We start from the raw sequence: 19,107 nt of genomic DNA, 5'->3' as shown, positions 1-19,107 counted from the left end.
CCCTCTGTGTGTGTTGATCATAAATACTCACCCATTTCTCAGATCATGTCTGCAAACTTATCCCAAGTCATGCACTTCTTCAGAGGCCACACAGCCTTTAAGCACTTCAGCCCATGCCTTTTTTAGTTCTTTTCTAAAGGCAATAATATCTGTGTCTTAATCCTATTGTGTAAAAATGCTACCTTTTCCCTCTTTGCAGAGAAAGTGTGATCAGTATTGGCCGACAGAGAACACTGAGGAATACGGAAACATTATTGTCACACTGAAGAGCACAAAAGTACACGCCTGCTATACTGTTCGTCGTTTTTCAGTCAGAAATACAAAAGTGAAAAAGGTGTGTGCACGGTGGGTGAGCTGGGACGAATACTGCACATCGAAGGCAGACCCAAGCTTTTAGAACATTTTCACAACTTGAGGTTTTTTTGAGATAAGGTCTTGTAGAGCTCAGACTGGCCCTAACTGGCTCCATATCTAAGATTGTTGAGTTAGTCCTCCCATATGCACCACTTGAGTGCTGGATTTCAGGCCTAAACTACCATACCAGGTTCATACGGTGCTAGGAATAGAACCCAGGGCTCTGCCAACTGAACTATCCATCCCCCAAACATTTTGCCCAATATGTGCATATCCTGTGAAAGGTATTGGTGAAGTGTAGGAGACCAGTTAGGTGGCCTGATTGGCTTCTTTCCTCTCCATGAACTTGGCTTCATAAGTGTCGTCTGAGGTTGAGAACACAGTACATACAATGACGTCTATTTGTGAATTTTGTTGTTGGATAGCCTCAATGCCGTGTTTCCCAGAGTATCCCAAGGACTTCTGGCCCTACAGGATAGTTATTTAAATCTCATATTCTCCTATTCAGTAAGAATGGGAAGTGGCTGTTACATAAAGTGGACCCTCTTTTAGAAATAGACAGTGAACACAAGTGACCATGGTGTCTGAGATCATGTTTTGCCATGTGACTTAGCCATAACATTTTATTTCATAAACGAGTAGTAGCCCAAGCCTCACAATGTAGAAATGCTGCTTTCAAGTTATATCAGTTTTTACACTCTCCTGACCCACACCACACTGGAATCCCCTGTCACAATAAGAGTCACCACAGCAGTATTTGGGATCTAAATAACAGCCCAATGAGAAAGTACACTTAGGACAGCCTTGAGTCTGGCAGTTGTCTGAAGCAGGGCTATTTGGTCTTTACACAGCCAAAAGGAAACCCCACACTTACTCAGCTCTAAGGCTCCCCTATACCCTCAGGGTAACAGCCCTTCCCCCATAGAGTTATGACTACCATTAGCCACATTGTTCTAAGTCAGCAGCACCAAGTGGTCTGTAATGTTCAGCTTCTGGATGCTTCTGGCTAATCAGTAATCATTCTAAAATTCACAGAGCTCATAGGAGTCCTTTGATTATTCACAAGGGCCCAGTTGCCTTTCTTTGGTAATAGCTGGAGTGAGAGAATGCAGTAGGTGTTCTGTGAGTTGGCTCCGGAATGGAAGCCAATCTGTAAACAGTCATGTGTGAGAGAGACAGGGCAAGGTGTGGCCCTGACTCTAGAGCTTCGGATTTATTTCACCACTCGTCATTCTGTGGAATGCATGGTAGGCAGTAAGGAATCCTGCTGGGGTGATCCAGGGGAGTGGGGAGAAGAAACAAGGATGGCCAGTATGGCGGATGAAAGCAAGAGCGAGCCCAGGAGGATAGCAAGTCAGGAACAGGAGACCTTGTGGGAGACTAAGTCCAAAACCCTGGTGGTGTTGAATGTTCATTTTTGGAATGATTTTATTTTTCTTTTTTGAGCGATATGGATGTTACCATGTGACAACATGTAAGTTGATCACAAACAGGAAATAAATTAGCCCCAAACAGTAGTTTAAAGAGTGAGATCCGAGGTTGTATTTCCTGATACTTTTGTACTATTAACCATTTTGGTAACCCTAGGGGTTCAAGGTGCCTTTTTACACGTTTCTACAGGGCCAGAAGGGAAACCCCAAGGGTCGTCAGAATGAGAGGACGGTGATCCAGTATCACTACACACAGTGGCCTGACATGGGAGTTCCTGAGTACGCCCTCCCAGTCCTGACCTTTGTGAGAAGGTCATCTGCAGCCCGAATGCCAGACATGGGTCCTGTGTTGGTGCACTGCAGGTAGGGTCATCATGCAGAGAGAAACGACTGGAGGATTTGAGCCTTGTGAACTTGGCCTGTGCTCATAGCACAGAGAGAATTCCCATGGCTCAAGTCCTCTCTGAGAACCGGGGTAAGCTTGGTGCAGTTACGAATAACTTCACTTCTGTGGAATGAAAACTTCATTTGAAAAAAAGAAATCTGTAGCTTTGGGAAAAAATCTGTTTGACTGACTATCTAGTTTTTATGAAATGGTCTTACTAAGTAAGGTTCCTACTGCTATAGGGGAATTGTGGGCTCAGCCTAATAAAATTTGAACATAGACAAGAATTCCATGACAGAGATTCTAATCTTTCTCTAAATGGACTTTCTGAGGAATGCCTCTAAATAAAAATAAATAATAGTAATAATAATAATAATAATGGCATGTATAAAACAGTTCTTTTCATTTCTAACTTTTATGTGCTATATAAACTACCTCTTACAAAAACTCTTGAAAAAAATTGGTATTGTCTCTGATCTGACTGAAACAACTTTAGATGCTTGCTTAACTGCCTTTGTTATGTTTTATCTATGATTGCCTCCATGGCTTGTCCCCTGCTTTAGCATTCAAGTTATTCTGTAGCTAATGTTGCATGGCTGTTTAGGATTTTCTGAGCACTTCCGTGGGACTGTTCTTATGTTTTCACAAAGTACGATGTTTGCGGGAGCTGAGATGTGGCCTATGTTTACAGTCTTAAGAAAAATCTACCTTCTAATCCATTCTGCACCCAGCAGTGGAAATCCATCTGTCAATCCATCTGGGTATTGTGCTGGATGAGGAACCTCCTGGAAGCATTCTGCAAAACCAAGCTTGCCATGTGATACTAGATAGTTCACATCTTGAATAGCTTTTAAAACAAGAATTAAGAAAATAACTACGAAAAGTTGAATATTTTGGATATACCATTCTCCTCCTCTACTAAAGGAAAATAAATGCCCCTTTTAGTAGGATTTTAGAACATTAGTTGCTTTTTTGGTTGCATGAGCCAGAGGCAGGCTGGGAGAGTTATACCAAAAAGGATTTAGTACAAGAGCCAAAGAACCATGGGCAAGAGAGAGCAGCCTGCCCAGGCCTCAGGTGCCTGCTTCTGCTGTGAAGATGGTTACTGCGAGATACCTCCAGCCTCATGCCTTGGTTTGAGCTACAGGAAAGCCAAGAAAGCAGCTGTGGCAGATTTTTTATCCTACAGTTTAAAAAAAAAAAAAAAAGCCTTCTGTGTTCTTCCTCAAGTCTAGATGGTGGGAAGTGTTCAGGTTATCTCTATGAAGAGCCTATGTCATTTCTAGTAGGCTGTCTGGGGAATGGGCTGTTTCTTAGTTCATGAGCATTTGCATTGTATTTTGGAAGGGATGCTATTGGCTAATGGTACAAGCTGAGTACTTCCATCTCTTACAGCGCTGGTGTGGGCAGGACAGGCACCTACATTGTAATAGACAGCATGTTGCAACAGATCAAAGACAAAAGCACAGTAAATGTCCTGGGGTTCCTGAAGCATATCAGGACACAGCGAAACTACCTCGTCCAGACTGAGGTAAGAAGTGGCCATAAGGATGGCCCAGAAAGATTAAAGCAAACTGAGGGGAAAGATTCATTCCCTTAGGACTTGAAGGAATATATGAGTTTGTAGTTGAGATATCTGAGGGGCACACTCTTCTCTAGATCACCGCTTTCCATCTCTGTCTTAAAGTCTGGGACACATAGGAATCAGTGACAGTTATAGCAAGTTGTGCTCTAGGTCCCAGGGAGTTAAGCATGCTGTCTTTCCCACATGTTGAAACATGTGGAAAAGGTTGGTTCTTAAGCTCTTTATTGAACATGTATTTGTAGCTGTGTGCTATTACTGAGCCACCTGGTCTAGACATGGTGGGAAAACACAGAGCTAAACTTAGCACAGGTCTCGACTCCCAAATAAATTATAATGGATCAGCAAGTGAATACTGTGATCACCATCTACCTACAAATGCTTGAGGAATTCACTGTCAGTCCCTCTTCAGAGCAGTGTTAATCCAAAGTCAACTCTATGAATGAGTGGTTGTCCCCTGGCAGGTCCCATCACTGTCCACCACAGTTTATGAATGGGTGGGTGTCCTCTGGCAGATCCCCTCACTGTCCACCACTGTGTCCCTTTCAGGAGCAGTACATTTTCATCCATGATGCCTTGTTAGAAGCCATTCTCGGGAAGGAAACTGAAGTATCTTCAAGTCAGCTGCATAGCTATGTTAACAGCATCCTCATACCGGGAGTAGGAGGGAAGACACGACTGGAGAAGCAGTTTAAGGTAGTGCTGCGAATGGTGTCTTCAGTAAAAACAAGGAGGTAGAAGATGCCCTGAATTCGGGTCTTGTTCATGTAGACACTGAAATGGGGTACTATTTTTACTCCTTAAATGTAACATGAAGGCAAGGTCTGGCCATGTGTACATGCAGAATACATGCTGTATTCAACTAGATGTGACAATGCAGAGGGAGGTTTTCACTACATGTGTCCGCTCATATACAAGATGATGTGGCACAGAGCTTTATTTTCTTTTGAGCTGCTGATGACTTTATCTGTATGTGTCCTCCAGCCACAAGGACATAAGACATTTAGTCAGTTGTCTGGCCCCCAGAATACTGTTTTGGTTTTTGTTTTTCTTCCTCAGAAGCATTCAATAATACTTTTATTGACGATGGTTATTTGATCCAGGAGTAGTAGCGCATGCCTGCAATCCCAGCATTCAGGCCTAGGTAGAAGGATCACAAATTCAAGATCAGCCTGTTCAGGAAGAGAAAGAGAAGAGAGGGGCGTGACCATCTGAGTGCATTTTGTGGTCAAAATATACTTCTTTGAAAAACCAGTGCAGAAGGCAATTGAGAAAGTAAAAAGTTATTACTACAGAGCAGAGATGAGCTTCACTTATTTTAATGGAACAGAAAATCTAGTGGTAGTGAAGGTTTGTGTAGTTGAAGGCAGACTACTGACGTCATTGGCTGGAGCTTTCAAACACTGTCTTCCCAGTGACCCAGCACTTTTCTTTTTCTTAGCCTCTCCCTGCCTTCAGTTCTAGTTTTTTGCACAGTGTTCTGTATGTAATCTCATTCCACATCAAAATGGAAAGAATGATTACAGTGAAAATTTTCACAGAAAAACTTGCCCTAGACTTGGAAATCTTCCTTGATATCTCAGCTGAAGACGAGAGACATCCAAACAAATGATAACAAATGGTAGGAAATAAAAAACAAGTTAATCTTACTGAGTTTGATCATAAAACCAATTCCAAATTAATAGATGGCACTGTATTATTTTGATTGTGAAAGATGGGTCATCACAAAACATTAAGTACCAAAATTTTTCAAAATTTTCCTATGTTTTACATTTCCACTATATTTGAAGATTTCAGAGTCTGGGGAAGATTTGAATATAAAAACTAAAAGTGAAAAAATTCATCTGATTTATCCATCTTGACACAAATGAAAAACTGCTTACATACAGGCAAAAAAAAAAAAAATAGGATCATAGACTAATAAGAGCATCCTTACATTAAATATCTGAAATCCAAAATGCTTTAGTCTCCAAACCTTTCTGATTGCCAACATGGTGTCATATAGGGAATTTCCAGACTACATAATTTTGTGTACCTGTTTCACGCACAAAGCATGTGAAATCACCATCATCATGCTATATATATGAATGATAAATTAATCTCATGTCTAGACTTGACTCCAGTCCCTAAAATATCTAATTATATGTGCTAATTGACACACAGGTGATGGACAGACAGACAGACAGACAGACAGACAGACAGACAGACAAGGTACTCCCAAGAATTAGCTCTCAATCTGTGTTTCTTTAGGTATACTCTTAAAAAAAGAATTCACCAAACAAATCAGTCTTTTCAAATATTGGGAAAACACCAGACAATTGGGTCTTTTAAGGCACTAGCCATTTGCAAAAACTTGTAACTGAAAATAACCTTTTAGGCCCAGGGCAGCGGTAATAATGCAACTGGAGAGAGTGTTCTTATGTATTTCATTGAGACAAAACCCTGCTCTCCTTTCAGCAGATGACACCATGTCATGCACACAGTGCACACATGCACACATGCCACAGACATTTTCTTCAGTGGTGTAGTCACTGGTACATTGCCCATATACTAGGAAACAACCTCCCACTCATGCTTATGAGAGTACCTCTAATTAAACTCAGCGGATCTCTCCCCCACCACACACACACACATGTACACACACACACACACAAAGGGAATTTGTTGTGAAGAAGAAAAGATTCAACAGCACCGGAAGGACTATACTATAAGAGGGTCAAGGGAGTGAAGATGACCAAAATATATTCTATACATGTATGAAATTGTCAAAGAGTTGTAAACAAAACAGAACTAAGAAAGTGTCCCAGCCTAGTTACATAAACAAGAACAGTCATGCTACAGGCCGTAAGATAAAACCCACCATCCACAGAAATGTGCAGAGAATTGGTCAATGTCTTTATCTCCAAGATGTATGCTCAGATCTTAAGTAGATTAAGTAATAGTGTAATGAAGATCTGAATTGTATATGCTCCTGATGGAATCATAGAGAAATTCCCAACAGCAGTGACTTCATACACCGGAAAAATCCAGTGTATCCCTAGGGCCTGGCAGCAGACACAAGCCAGGCGACTGAGCAGAGGCTCACAAGTGAAGCATGAGCGTTCTTTGAGATACAGAAGTCTCTTTGTTGTTTTAGTCGGGCTGGTGATTGATATTCCTGCAGTTTCAAGCAGGTACTAGAGAGTGTGCTTTTGAATGATACCAAAAAGCAGTGCTCTTTTTCAGCTGATCACACAGTGTAATGCAAAGTATGTAGAGTGCTTCAGTGCCCAGAAGGAGTGCAACAAAGAGAAGAACAGGAACTCTTCCGTTGTGCCAGGTAAGACACCGGCTCAGGTGCTCAGTGTGCAAGGAGCCTTAAAGTTCACTGTACATGTTGTGTAAGAACACAACACTTAGCCGAGTTCAGCCTAGGCAGTTTAAGATGTAGTCAGTTTGGATGCCAGCAAGTCATGTGACCTATCTGACATGAAACCCAGTTTTGATTTGCCTCAAAATGCCACAGTATTTTAGCTCTAAAAGTGAAGTTAGAGAGATGGCTCAGTGATTAAGAACATTGACTGCTCTTACAGAGGTCCCAAGTTCAATTCCCAGCACATGGCAGCTCACAACTGTTTATAACTCTCGTTCCAGAGGATCCAACACCCTCACACAGACATACATGTAGGCCAAACACCAAATGTGCATTAAATTAATTAATTAATTAATTAATTAATTAATTAAAAATGATGATAATGCTACTATCCCTGTGGCACTAAGACTTTGGGTCTTAGATTAATCTGGAGGAATTAGAGTCATTGGAACTGGATAATTGAATTATTCTGGATCTGGGCCCTATTGACTTGTGGCAACCTTTGTATAACTCAGGACTTAGCAGAGGATACTTTGTATACCCTATAAATACAGGCATTGGTCACAAAAATGCTCTATCTTCATTGAAAAGGGTCAGTGCTCTCTAAGGCCTTTATGGAGAGAAGGGCACGTAGGGGCTGAAAAGAAAGAACAAATGCAATATGCTGGTGTAACTGCAGAAATGTAACAAATCCGGGTCGGGTTATCTGAAACACCTCTCCATGTTTTACTCTAATAGGCTGTGAAATCTTTTCCTACAGTTAAATTTTTATTCTACACTGTCTTAACTACCCAAGGAAATTTTCATTCAATACCCTTCTTACTGGATAACACTTTAGCTTGTTTAAATATGTAAGTGTTAGAAAGGAACCAGGGAGTTGTGCCATTCACCAGGTAAAGCCCAGGAGGAACTGCCAATGCCTGAGAACAATGAGGAAAATCTGGTGGTATTGTTTCTTTCCATATGACAGCCGAGCGCGCTCGAGTGGGGCTTGCACCGTTGCCCGGGATGAAAGGAACAGATTACATTAATGCTTCTTACATCATGGTGAGAGTCAACCGGTAACACCTTTCAGTTTAATTGGCTGTATTTGTGATTAAGGAGTACATACCACCCCTGTGACTGATTTCATTTTTGAAGTAATTTCTCAACACGTACCATCAAAAGTATAGAAATTTCTGTGTCTTGAAACTTTTAACAAAAGATAGCCTGAAGGGTGGGAATGCAAAGAATACCTAAATTAAGCCAAATGCTTCTTAAGGAATTAATTTTATTGTTAATTTCACCCATCTAGCTTTTAAATAAATGTTGAAATTGCTGTTAAGTAAAAACAGCAGGGGTAACTTGAAGTGAATTGCATGTGGAGAGAAAATTGTCTGCACAGTGTTCACAGAAGTACAACTTAAAATTAGCAAATGTACTGAATGCTTTTCTCGATTTTTGTTTTTTAGAGTAGCCAAATAGTGCTGCCTTGTTGCACGAATATATTTACTTCCACAAAGTTATAATGACACATACATAGTCACTAATTCTCCTTCTCTCTAACGGTAGGGCTATTACAGAAGCAATGAGTTCATTATAACCCAGCACCCTCTGCCACACACTACGAAAGATTTCTGGAGAATGATTTGGGATCATAATGCACAGATCATTGTCATGCTGCCAGACAACCAGAGCCTGGTAAGTAAAGCACATCTGCTGTATATTAATGAGCCCAGGAGGCTACAAACATAATTTACTGTGGTGCCTTGCCATGGGCTGTTGTGTCTGTGTATGCTGCGAGGGGCGTTTTTGTGAGTGCCGTCCTCCTTGCTTCCATACTTGATTCTCCAGTGATGTTTACACTGCTCCTCAACCACATGTACTGGGTAAAGGCTTTGAAAAATGTCCTTTTAGTAAACTCTTGATATGACCAGAATGACTTCTCAATCACTGCATGCCCCTCTCAGAAAATAGGTAGCTTATTACATTTATGGTGTATGTAAGCTATATTTACCTTCTATGAGCTAACTTATTTAATTGCTGGAGAAACGGAAGGAGTGGCCTTGTTCAAGAGCGTGCAGTAATAATTAAACTTGGATTTGTATCTAAGTCATCTGTATGTTGGAAGTCCAAACTTTTAATCATTTTCCCTATGTGTCCCATCCCAGCACATCATAGGAACAGGTACTAACGTTTCCCATTCCATAGGTCCCACAGCAGAGAGAAGCTAGGAGAAGCCATTTAGGTCCATCCTACAGAGGGGAATCTAAGCCTCTATTCCTTCTCTGTTAAAGATTCTATATAGGAGATGGATAAACACATTAAAAAAAAAAACAGAATTACATGTTTCTGCTTAGATATCCATTGCATGTACATTTCAGGATTAGCTGAGTCTTAAAAAGTTATTCTGTGGTCATGATGCCTACAAGATAAGACAAAAAAACAATGGGGAACTGCCTCTGACTGTCAGACTAATGAGTTTTTTAATTAAAAAAGAACAGCCTGTGGTTGAACTCCCTAGTCTGGATGACAGTATTTGACTATGTGCCCAATCAGTAGGAGCTTCTTCACTCTGTTGCACTTTGCTCCTGCTTCGGAATCCCAAGGCTGCTTCAGATGATGGAATGACAAGACTGAGGAGCTTAAGCTGGAAACGGGAGTGTAGGTGTTCAGATTCGCAACAGGGGCCCACTCTGATCGGCATGTAGAAATGGGAGGGTTGAAGCAGTTTTTTGTTGGATGAGCCAGTATTTCATTACTGTCAGTTAACAGAGGCCATCCGCCACCAAGATTCTTCCCAGGATTCATTTGTATAGGAAAGCTAGGGAACAATTAGACCCAGTAAGGAGATCCATGTTCTCCAGATAGAATACCGTGACTGATGTGGAACACAACATCTCCGGGTCTCTCTGAAGCCAGGCTAGAAGACTGCCTAAACCTGGTATCATTTTGTTGTTTCTACTACTGTAACTATACAACAGTCTAATTTTTAATTGACTTAAAAGTCATTAGTCTCTTATTCTACAAACAATATCACCAATACCTTTATATTTGGATAATCTCATATGTAGATAATCTCTAGAATTTGGGAGGTAGAAACAACAGGATCAAGAATCTGAGGTTATCATCAGCTATAAAGGAAATCAAAGTCCATCCTGTTCCATCAAGGCACAATCTGAAAAAGCATATAATCATCATCATCATCATCATAAATGTATCAGTGAGAAGGAAAGATGGACAATGGAGTGGACAGTCTAAAATGCTGCAGGCTTTATTTGTTGGGAAACCATGCAGAGGGGCTTTCTGTAAGAATCTGCATGCCTTACTGCTGAGGATGGGATAGTTAGCTGGCATAGGGGAAGGGTGGGACAAGGTGTTAAAGTTTCCTTTGGGGGGTACAAAGTTGGCCATTGCTAGGGTTAGCCAGGGCATTGTCAGTTAAAGAATGTCAGATGTCAATAGAGATCTCTCATGCTGCACACACACACATACACACACACACACACACACACACACACACACACACACCCCTACCTGTGACCAGAAAGTCGGCTGAATTAAGAAGTTGTACTTGAAGCTGGGCTTGTAGTTCAGTTGCTAGTGCTTGCCTAGCTGTATGAAGCCCTGAGTTTAATCCCCAGTGCCACATAAAACTGGCCGTGACATAAGCCTGTAATCTCAGCATTTGGCGAGGGATAGGCAGGAGGATCAGGAGTTCAGGGTCATCCTTGGCTTTGTGGCAAGCTCAGGTCCACCCTGGGCTGCATGAGCTTCTGCCTCCAAAAGGAAAGGGAGGGAGGGAGGGAGGGAGGGAGGGAGGGAGGGAGGGAGGGAGACAGGGAGGGAGACAGGGAGGGAGGGAGGGAGGGAGGGAGGGAGGGAAGGAGGGAGGGAAGGGCAAGGGAAGGAAGGATGGTAAATTTAATTATTTTAATGTTTCAAGATGAGTAATTACTGCCAATATCAATGTATGTAGATTTTTTCCTTCCTTTGATTTATTTAAACTAACTAGATCATAAACTATTCCTGCTATATATTTTGAGAATACAGACATATATTGTTCTCAGTTTTGAATTATAGAAATAAAGGCTCAGAGATATGATGCATGGGATAGACAGAATACTAGATAAATTAATGTCTGCATCATTCTGAGGCCCATCTTACTATATATCCTGAGTCTGTTTGCAGGGTCATACTTCCGTTTCCTTGAACAAAGCATTCTCAAACTCACAGCAGTCCCAGGCTTCTTTTGTATAGACTAAACCCAATTGCTAATCTGCTTCCCCTTCTGCTGAGCTTTAAAAATAAAAACGCACTTGGCAATAATCTATATTGAAACTTGAAAGGGTGATAAGTCTCATTGGACGGCTGGCTCATTTCTAATGCAACAGTGTAAGCTTAAACAAAAGCCTTCTTTGTTGTGAACATTACTCCTGACTTCCACAATTGTAAATAGGCATTCTCAGTAAAATGTTCATAAAAATCTATATGCCTCAGGCAAATGGGAGTTTCTCATTTGAGCTCATTAGAAAAAAGAAGGAAGAGGAATATATACATCAGCATAATCCTGTTTCATATGGTCTTCAACCATTAACCTTTTCTTAGGAAGCCATAATTTTCAGGGATAGAATTCAAGTACCGAGCCTGAATTTCTAGTTTTAAACTTTAAATAGATGAACACGTAAAGCTTGCCTTTTCCAAAGCTGAATGGTTTCTGTGGTACCACTCTTGAAATCTGACACCAAACCTGTTCAAAGCGCCCGTGTGGTAGCTGGCCTGCTTACCTCTGCACAGCTTCCTCCCTGAGAGGTGAAGCCCTTTCCTCCTCAGTAGCAGTGTGACTTAGACACTTCACGGGCATCTCTGTGTGCACCCTCATTTGTCAGGACAGATGGGACAAATCCCATGTCTAGCCACTATCATCCAAAGTTAATAAAGAACTCTAAAAAGTGAGCAAAAATGTTTCCAAGTGTGACAAATGATTAGCAGGTATGTGCAAAGGTACTCTGAGTGACTATCATTTCTCTTATAAAATAGCACCACCTACCAATTAGGGTGGCTATTGCTTTAAAAAAAAACAACAAATGACAAATGTTGGTAAGAAGGAATAAGATCTCTTGCTGGCGTGGTCTAACATGGCTGTAACCCCATATGTAGCATTTAAGGGCTACATAGCAACACCCCATCTTTAAAAAAGAGTTGAAAGAAAACTCACTATTCATTGGACTATTGACTAATACAACCACATGGAAAACAGTATTCAGGTTTCTAAAGAAATTTAAAGCACCACTAACCCTCTGCTGGGCATACACCCCGAAAAATAAAATAAGCACCCTTTGAAATTTCCACACTTCAGTGTTCTCTGAGACATTATCACTGCAGCCAAAGTATAGAAACAACCAAGTAAACACACAACACACATGACACATGTTCTGGCCCTAAGAAACGAGGTCTAGTTTTTAACACCAATGGAGAACACTGCACTAAGTTAAGTAAGCCACACATAGGAAGAAAACATCCTATAACCTCACTAAGAAAGAATAATTCCAAGATAAGTGGTGAACAAGATGGTAATTGGGGGTAGTGAGTAGGCCCAGGGACACAAAGCACAGGTATGTACATAAAATGAACAAATCTAGAGGTCATGTACCATCTAAGAACTATAAGTAAAAAAACTGTACTATACTTAGCATTTATGGAAATTATATTGTAGCTATTGCTACAAAAGTAAATATATATATATATATATATATATATATATATAACATGTTCATTTAGTTGACTGTAGTAAACTTTACTGTTTATAATATGCATTTTACTTCAAAAATACACAGTAAAAATTATTTTTAAAATATTCATTTACTAATCAGGTATGAACTAAAGCAACTTTAAAAAAACAACTAAATAACTATACCTGATCTCCTGTTTTGCTACATCTATTATAACTCAGAACACCTGTCAACTAGGGGTAATGCATGCTCTATGGAGAAGCAGCTTGGCTGGTTACAAGAGAGAAGTCCCATGAGATGGTTATTGTCAACATACATTTTACAATACACTGTAATAACATTGTAAATGACTAGATGTGGTGTTAATAAGTCTATAAAAATCAACTTATAAGGTAACTTGAGTGGCTTGCGAAATGCAAACTTGAGTCAGTTTGCAAGAAAACTGAAAAACTAAGATTTGGTTACACTGTAAAATAATTTGTTTTCTTGGTCCCCAAAGGCAGAAGATGAGTTTGTGTACTGGCCAAGTCGTGAAGAATCCATGAACTGTGAGGCCTTTACTGTCACCCTTATCAGCAAAGACAGGTTGTGCCTCTCTAATGAAGAACAAATTATCATCCATGACTTCATCCTTGAAGCTACACAGGTAACTTAAACCACACTTCCTCCACAGCTGTCCAACCTGGACCCTTTATCATCTTTTTAAGTAATAATAAAGTGATTTCTCTAGTTGGAGACAGGCTTCGGTGTTTGAATAAGACTTAATTTTAAATAAATGCATTCCATTTTTCCTTCCTTCAAATATTTGCTTTTTGTCAACTGGGTAGATGAGATGTAACAGTCTCTGGTTGAGTATGCATACAAATAGGTCTTCTGACTTAAAGATATTATCCCATAATGAATATGGGATAATATTCAATATAGGAGAGAAAGGCTACTTGCTTTGACGTTGGAAACAAAAGCCTTATAATGTGTTACGCAGATGGCACTTTAATACACACCATTTACACATATAATAATGGTCTTCTTGTGAGAAGGATAAGAGATATCAGCACTTTAAATGGTACCTCAGTGCCTCCCTTATTCCCTTTTCTATAAGTCAAAGTTAGGGTAGTGGGCCATAATGTCCCTTACAAGTGTTTTGGTTTGGTTAGTTTAGTTTGGTTTGGTTTAGTTGTTTGCCTGATTAAAAAGATCCTACTGTTCATAAGTGTGGTGTGTTTCAATGACAGGTATGTCTTGTGTAATTTGGGCAACCCAACGCTGTTCAGTTTCTGGTGACACATGCTTTCTAGGGACTAGGCATCAGGCATTTGATTAAAGACATGAATTACAGGAAGACCTATGATTCTGTCTTGTTGGCTGCAGGATGACTACGTCCTAGAAGTTCGGCACTTTCAGTGTCCCAAATGGCCTAACCCAGATGCCCCCATAAGCAGTACCTTTGAACTGATCAATGTCATTAAGGAAGAGGCCTTAACACGGGATGGCCCCACCATTGTTCATGATGAGTAAGTATCTGCTCCTGTGTCTTAAGATTTGGGTGCTTTTCTTAGGGACCCATGCACAAGTGGAAAGGGAACACTGCCTTCTCTCTGCTTTTGATACTTCATGTTACTTCTCATGTGGACATACATGTGCAAAAAGGTTGTGGTTGTGTTTTAATTGAACAAACTGTGCCGGGCTCCAAGTGTTCCTAGAGAGTATGTTCTAGAAGGGAAAAAAATACTGTACTCCTATTCATCACCAAAAAGTATGCTGCATACTTTTTGTATGTTCCTTAGGGACAGGAACACCATAACTTTGACATGTGTCATTCACAGCATGCTGTGCTCACCTGCTCAAGTCTCCTCTGTTCTGAGGCTGGTCTGTTCCTACCCAGGATGGCTGTTCCAAGGCTAGTCTGTTCGTACCCAGGATGGCTGCAGCATAATCTTTTCAGATGGCTGTATGCTTCACCCAAATAATGACAGCCAGTCTCCTGTGTAACTAAACTAATTTCATTTAATAATTCTCAAAAGGGTGGTCTGAGAATTCTGTGGATTGTATCTCGAAGGCCTTTCCAGGAGATCAAGAAAGTCAAGTTTTTAAATATATGTGTGTGTATATGTATGTATAAGTACATATTATAACATATAGATTATAATATATATCACAATGAGACCATTTGCCTTGTTCATTCTCTGTGTGTCATGAGTATATAGAGATTTCCAGAACTACATGTTATGAAACCCAAGACTAGTAGATGGCATGGGCTTCTGTTGTACATTTTCCATTTCAATTCCTAATATCTGAAATTTCCTGAGTAAGTAAACATTTAGCCATTATTATAATTTGGTCTTGAGAACAAAAGCTTTAGGCTGGTAAGAAATTCTGTAACAAATCCCAGTTCACTGGTCTCTGCTCCAACAGCTGCAGAGACATCCACAAGTCATAACTGTTAAGAATCACAAGAAAATAATTTTATGGTATTTACTGTGTGTTTGGGAAAGCAGACACAGGATGAAAGTTGCATAGAACCTGGATAGATTTCTATTTAGGGTCAGCTGGAATCAGCCACATGATTTATGGGATCTAGTGTAAAATGCAAATGTAGCCCTCTCCCTAAAAAGACACTCACTAAAGGTTTCCGGATGGCAACGGTCAAGCGCTGAGGTCCAGTCAGGCTTCCCCTGAGTGAGCAAGTCCATGGAGGCGCAGGAGACAAGTCCCTAAGACTCAAAGCGACCTCCATCCCAATCCCCACTCCTCACTGCCTTCCTGGTTTTTACAGTAGTTGCTCCTGTTCCCTCTTCCTCTTTCAGACTGTGCTTTAATTAATTAAAAAAAATGCTCTCCCGCTTTCTGTTCTCACTCACGCCCCACACTTTAACTTGATTTTGAATTTGGGGATTTGGGGTTTGTTTGTTTGTTTGTTTGTCTGTATAGGTTTTGACATTGTTGTTGTTTGAGGCAGGTGTCATTATATAAGCCCAGGCTGGCCATACCATACGACATGGCGATCTTCTTCCCTTGGCCTCCCCCAAGTACTCGGATTACACCATGCTGGAGTATAAACTAATTTTATTTTTATTTTATATTGCTACTCGTCCCTGAAAAACAGCATTTCCTTCCCACCCTACTGACTACTAAACGAAATTTTACCTTCTTCACAGTGATAGCCCTGTAACTCTGAATAGCGTTCCCAGCTATGATCCCTTTTTTATTTTTACTAAAAATAGATTTTTTTCATGCAATCATATTCTGATCATATTTTCTTCTTCCCAACTTCTCCAAGTTTTTTCCCACTTCCCCTGTCATCTAGACCATACCTTGTCTGTTTATCCTTAGAAAACAAATAGACATCTAAGGAAAATGAAAAGAAAATATAATAAAATAAAAACAAATTAGAATAGACAAAACAAACATACAGAAGAAAAAGAGCCAAAGAAAAAGCAAGAGAAACACATATAGACACAGAGACACACATATTCGTACACATAGGAATCTCCTAGAAACACAGAACCAGAAGCCATAATATATACACACAAAGGAACTTTAAGGAAAAAAAGGAAAAGAAAAGTGCCTATGACATAACATTATGAGACAAAGGACCTCAAAAGATGCCATTTAGTCTTCTCTCAGCCATCTACTACTGGGCACAGGGCCTATCCTTAAGAGGGGTTTGTTTCCACAGTGAGATTCCCTTCAAAAAAACTAATTTTTCATTTATAAGCAGTTACCTATTGGCACTGGCTTCTGAGTTAGGGATGGAGCATGTACCCACTTCTCTTGACTCTAGGATGCTGTCTGGTGTAGACCTGTGCCACGCTGCCTCAGTCTCTGAGTTTGTATGTACTCTTCAGTCAGGGTTATGCTTATGAGGCCCTCTTTCCTTGCGGTCTTTCATCCCTCTGACTCTTACACTCTTTTTGCTTTCTCTCCTGCTTGGTTCCCTGAGCGCTGAGAGGAGAGATTTGTGGAGATATCTACTTTCGGGCTGAGAGTTTCAAGGTCTCTTATTATCTGTATATTGTCTGCCTGTGGGTCTCTGTATGTGTTTCCATCTGCAGAAGGAAGCCTCTCTGATGATGGCCAAGCAAGGGACAGATCTTTGAATATAGCAGAATGTCTTTAGGAATCATTTTACTGCTAAGTTCCTTTAATCAAACAGTAGTATGTGGTTTCCCCTAGGTCCCTGGCCTAGAGACTTTCAAGTTCTGGTCACCCAAGCATTGCTGGATATGGTTCCATCTATGGAGTGGACCTGAACTTAATCAGATCTTGGTTGGTTACTGCCACAAGCTTTGTGCTACTACTGTACCAGCATATCTTGCAGGCGGGTCATCATTGTAGACTGATGAGTTTGTAGCTGGGTTGGTGTTTACCTTTCTCCTTTGCTGGTATCCAATGCAGGGTACCGTCCAATACCAGCCAACTTCCCCAGCTGTGATCTTCAAAACAGTACTAAAGGGATAATAATTTGTACCTTTTCTGGCCATAGGTAGTATGCACACCAGACATGGACTTTCATCTATTTTAGAATCAACACAGACCAAATACTTTGACCAAAAACAAAAAACAAAAAACACTAAGCCAGCATTACTTTTAACTAGAGAAAGTATGTCAAGCCAACTTCTAAAAACAGTGGGTTTGTATATAACTCTTGTGTAATATAAACTGTAAGTTAGCAAGCTCAATCCATGTAGTTCTGAATGAAACTCAGCAAATTATTTAATCACACACAGTATATAAAGTTCTAAAAGAAATGGCCTTCATTTTCTTCAGTCTTGTGTTCTAGTGTTAGATGTGTACATTAGATTTTAGTTTCTAGGCATGCTTAATTAAGCCTTGATGTTCCCACATTTCTTAGAAATGTGACACTGGGTTCTTTCCTCATGTATGAACATCACAGGTGTCCTTGCACAAAACTCGAGACAGCCTAGCCCACAGTAACCTAGGCTACGTGTCACAACCACCATCATGTGTGTCATCTGTCTTTGACTGAAATGCTAGACATGAGTTAGGAACGGCCAGTGGTACAATTGGCAGCCCACAGAAAGGCTAGCATATGCACACTTGAAAGCTTATTCCAGAGCAGACAGCGGGCATCTCACTACACTCCCTGCCTAGCTAGGTACTGTCTTGCCTGACTAGCTGGAGCTAATCTTTAAGAAGAGCTAGGAAAAGAAAAAGGGGTGTTCCTAAGTTTAATGATTTCACTGGAACAAGTTAAGTAAAGGTTAAAGTGTTTCCTTCATGAAACCAAGTCAGTCAGATGACTTTTTAAAAATACTGTGAAAATAAGGTGGTCTTAGTACAACTTAGAATCTGACAAAGGTAGCACAATGAGACAGAACTAAAGAAAACCAGTAAACTAGAGCAGTCATAGTAGATATTAAAATAATACATTTAAAGAGCTAATGGGAGCTTTTATGAAATGATTACAAACACATATCATGAGCCAGTTAGCAAAATTAATACATAAAAAATGAAAAACACTGCGATTAAAAATGAGAGGGGTAGGCTGTGGTGGAACGGGGCGGAGCTGACATAAAACTAGAAGAAGCTAGACACAGGATCTCTGATTGGTCTAAGAGGCAGTGCACAAAGCCCAAAGATGAACAAGAGCTAAAGGTTTCAGACACAGTGAAGAATCCAGTTCTGGAACTGAACTAGCCAGGAGACATCGGCAAAGTAGCATTGGGAGAGAACTCAGTAGCTGAGCTTTCCCTTGTGTTGGTGCTGCAGACGCACCTGCACTCACGGGGTGCTGCATGAGAGACAGTCTGTGGAAATAATGGCTTATTTGTATAAACTGACCAAAAATGGAATTTCAATAAATCACTGCAAACTAGATGCAAAGCCACACCCCTTTGTCACAACACATTAGTATTAGACACCCATAGTTAAATAAGATTCTAGATCCTATTAGTGGAAAATTATTTGTAAATAATTTGTGGTTTTAAAGAAGTAATTAAGATTGAAACTGAAAAATTATAAGAGATGACCAAAGCATTAGCTTTCAAACTGTACATCCCCTAAAAAGTCATAGCCCACACTGCGTTTATTGAAGTTCAAAAAGAAACTTGGCTCTCAGAGGGAAAACCAGATACAACTGCTAAAATATAGGTAGTTAAAGATGAAAGCAAGAAGAGTGAAGGGGACAAAGGTAGGAAGCATAAGCAATAAATAAGACCTGGCCTAAGAGAAAGTGCAGTACAGGAATCAGGGAGGTGGCGTGCTTCTACAGCCCCAGCTTCCAGGCCTGTGCAGGAGGATCAAGCATGTCCTGCCAGCATGGGCTCCACAAG

At 40.4% G+C, this 19,107-nt stretch overlaps 1 protein-coding gene across 1 annotated transcript in view; it reads left to right on the top strand.

Moving 5' to 3' along the window:
• Positions 1–19,107, top strand: part of Ptprg (protein tyrosine phosphatase receptor type G) — a gene marked incomplete at its 5' end in the record, with an annotated part of 117,797 nt that overhangs the window by 89,694 nt on the left and 8,996 nt on the right. The window contains 9 exons of the mRNA XM_028760534.1: positions 200–334; positions 1,975–2,147; positions 3,565–3,700; positions 4,301–4,447; positions 6,977–7,070; positions 8,074–8,150; positions 8,655–8,783; positions 13,314–13,460; positions 14,183–14,325. Of these exons, the coding sequence (XP_028616367.1) occupies positions 200–334; positions 1,975–2,147; positions 3,565–3,700; positions 4,301–4,447; positions 6,977–7,070; positions 8,074–8,150; positions 8,655–8,783; positions 13,314–13,460; positions 14,183–14,325 (1,181 nt within the window). The remainder of the gene's footprint in view (positions 1–199; positions 335–1,974; positions 2,148–3,564; positions 3,701–4,300; positions 4,448–6,976; positions 7,071–8,073; positions 8,151–8,654; positions 8,784–13,313; positions 13,461–14,182; positions 14,326–19,107) is intronic.

The sequence above is a fragment of the Grammomys surdaster genome, unplaced genomic scaffold, assembly GCF_004785775.1.
Source record: "Grammomys surdaster isolate TR1022 unplaced genomic scaffold, NIH_TR_1.0 126546, whole genome shotgun sequence".
Taxonomy (NCBI): Eukaryota; Metazoa; Chordata; class Mammalia; order Rodentia; family Muridae; genus Grammomys; species Grammomys surdaster.
The sequence above is the reverse complement of the archived record's forward strand: the minus strand, read 5'-3'. Positions and strand labels throughout refer to the sequence as shown.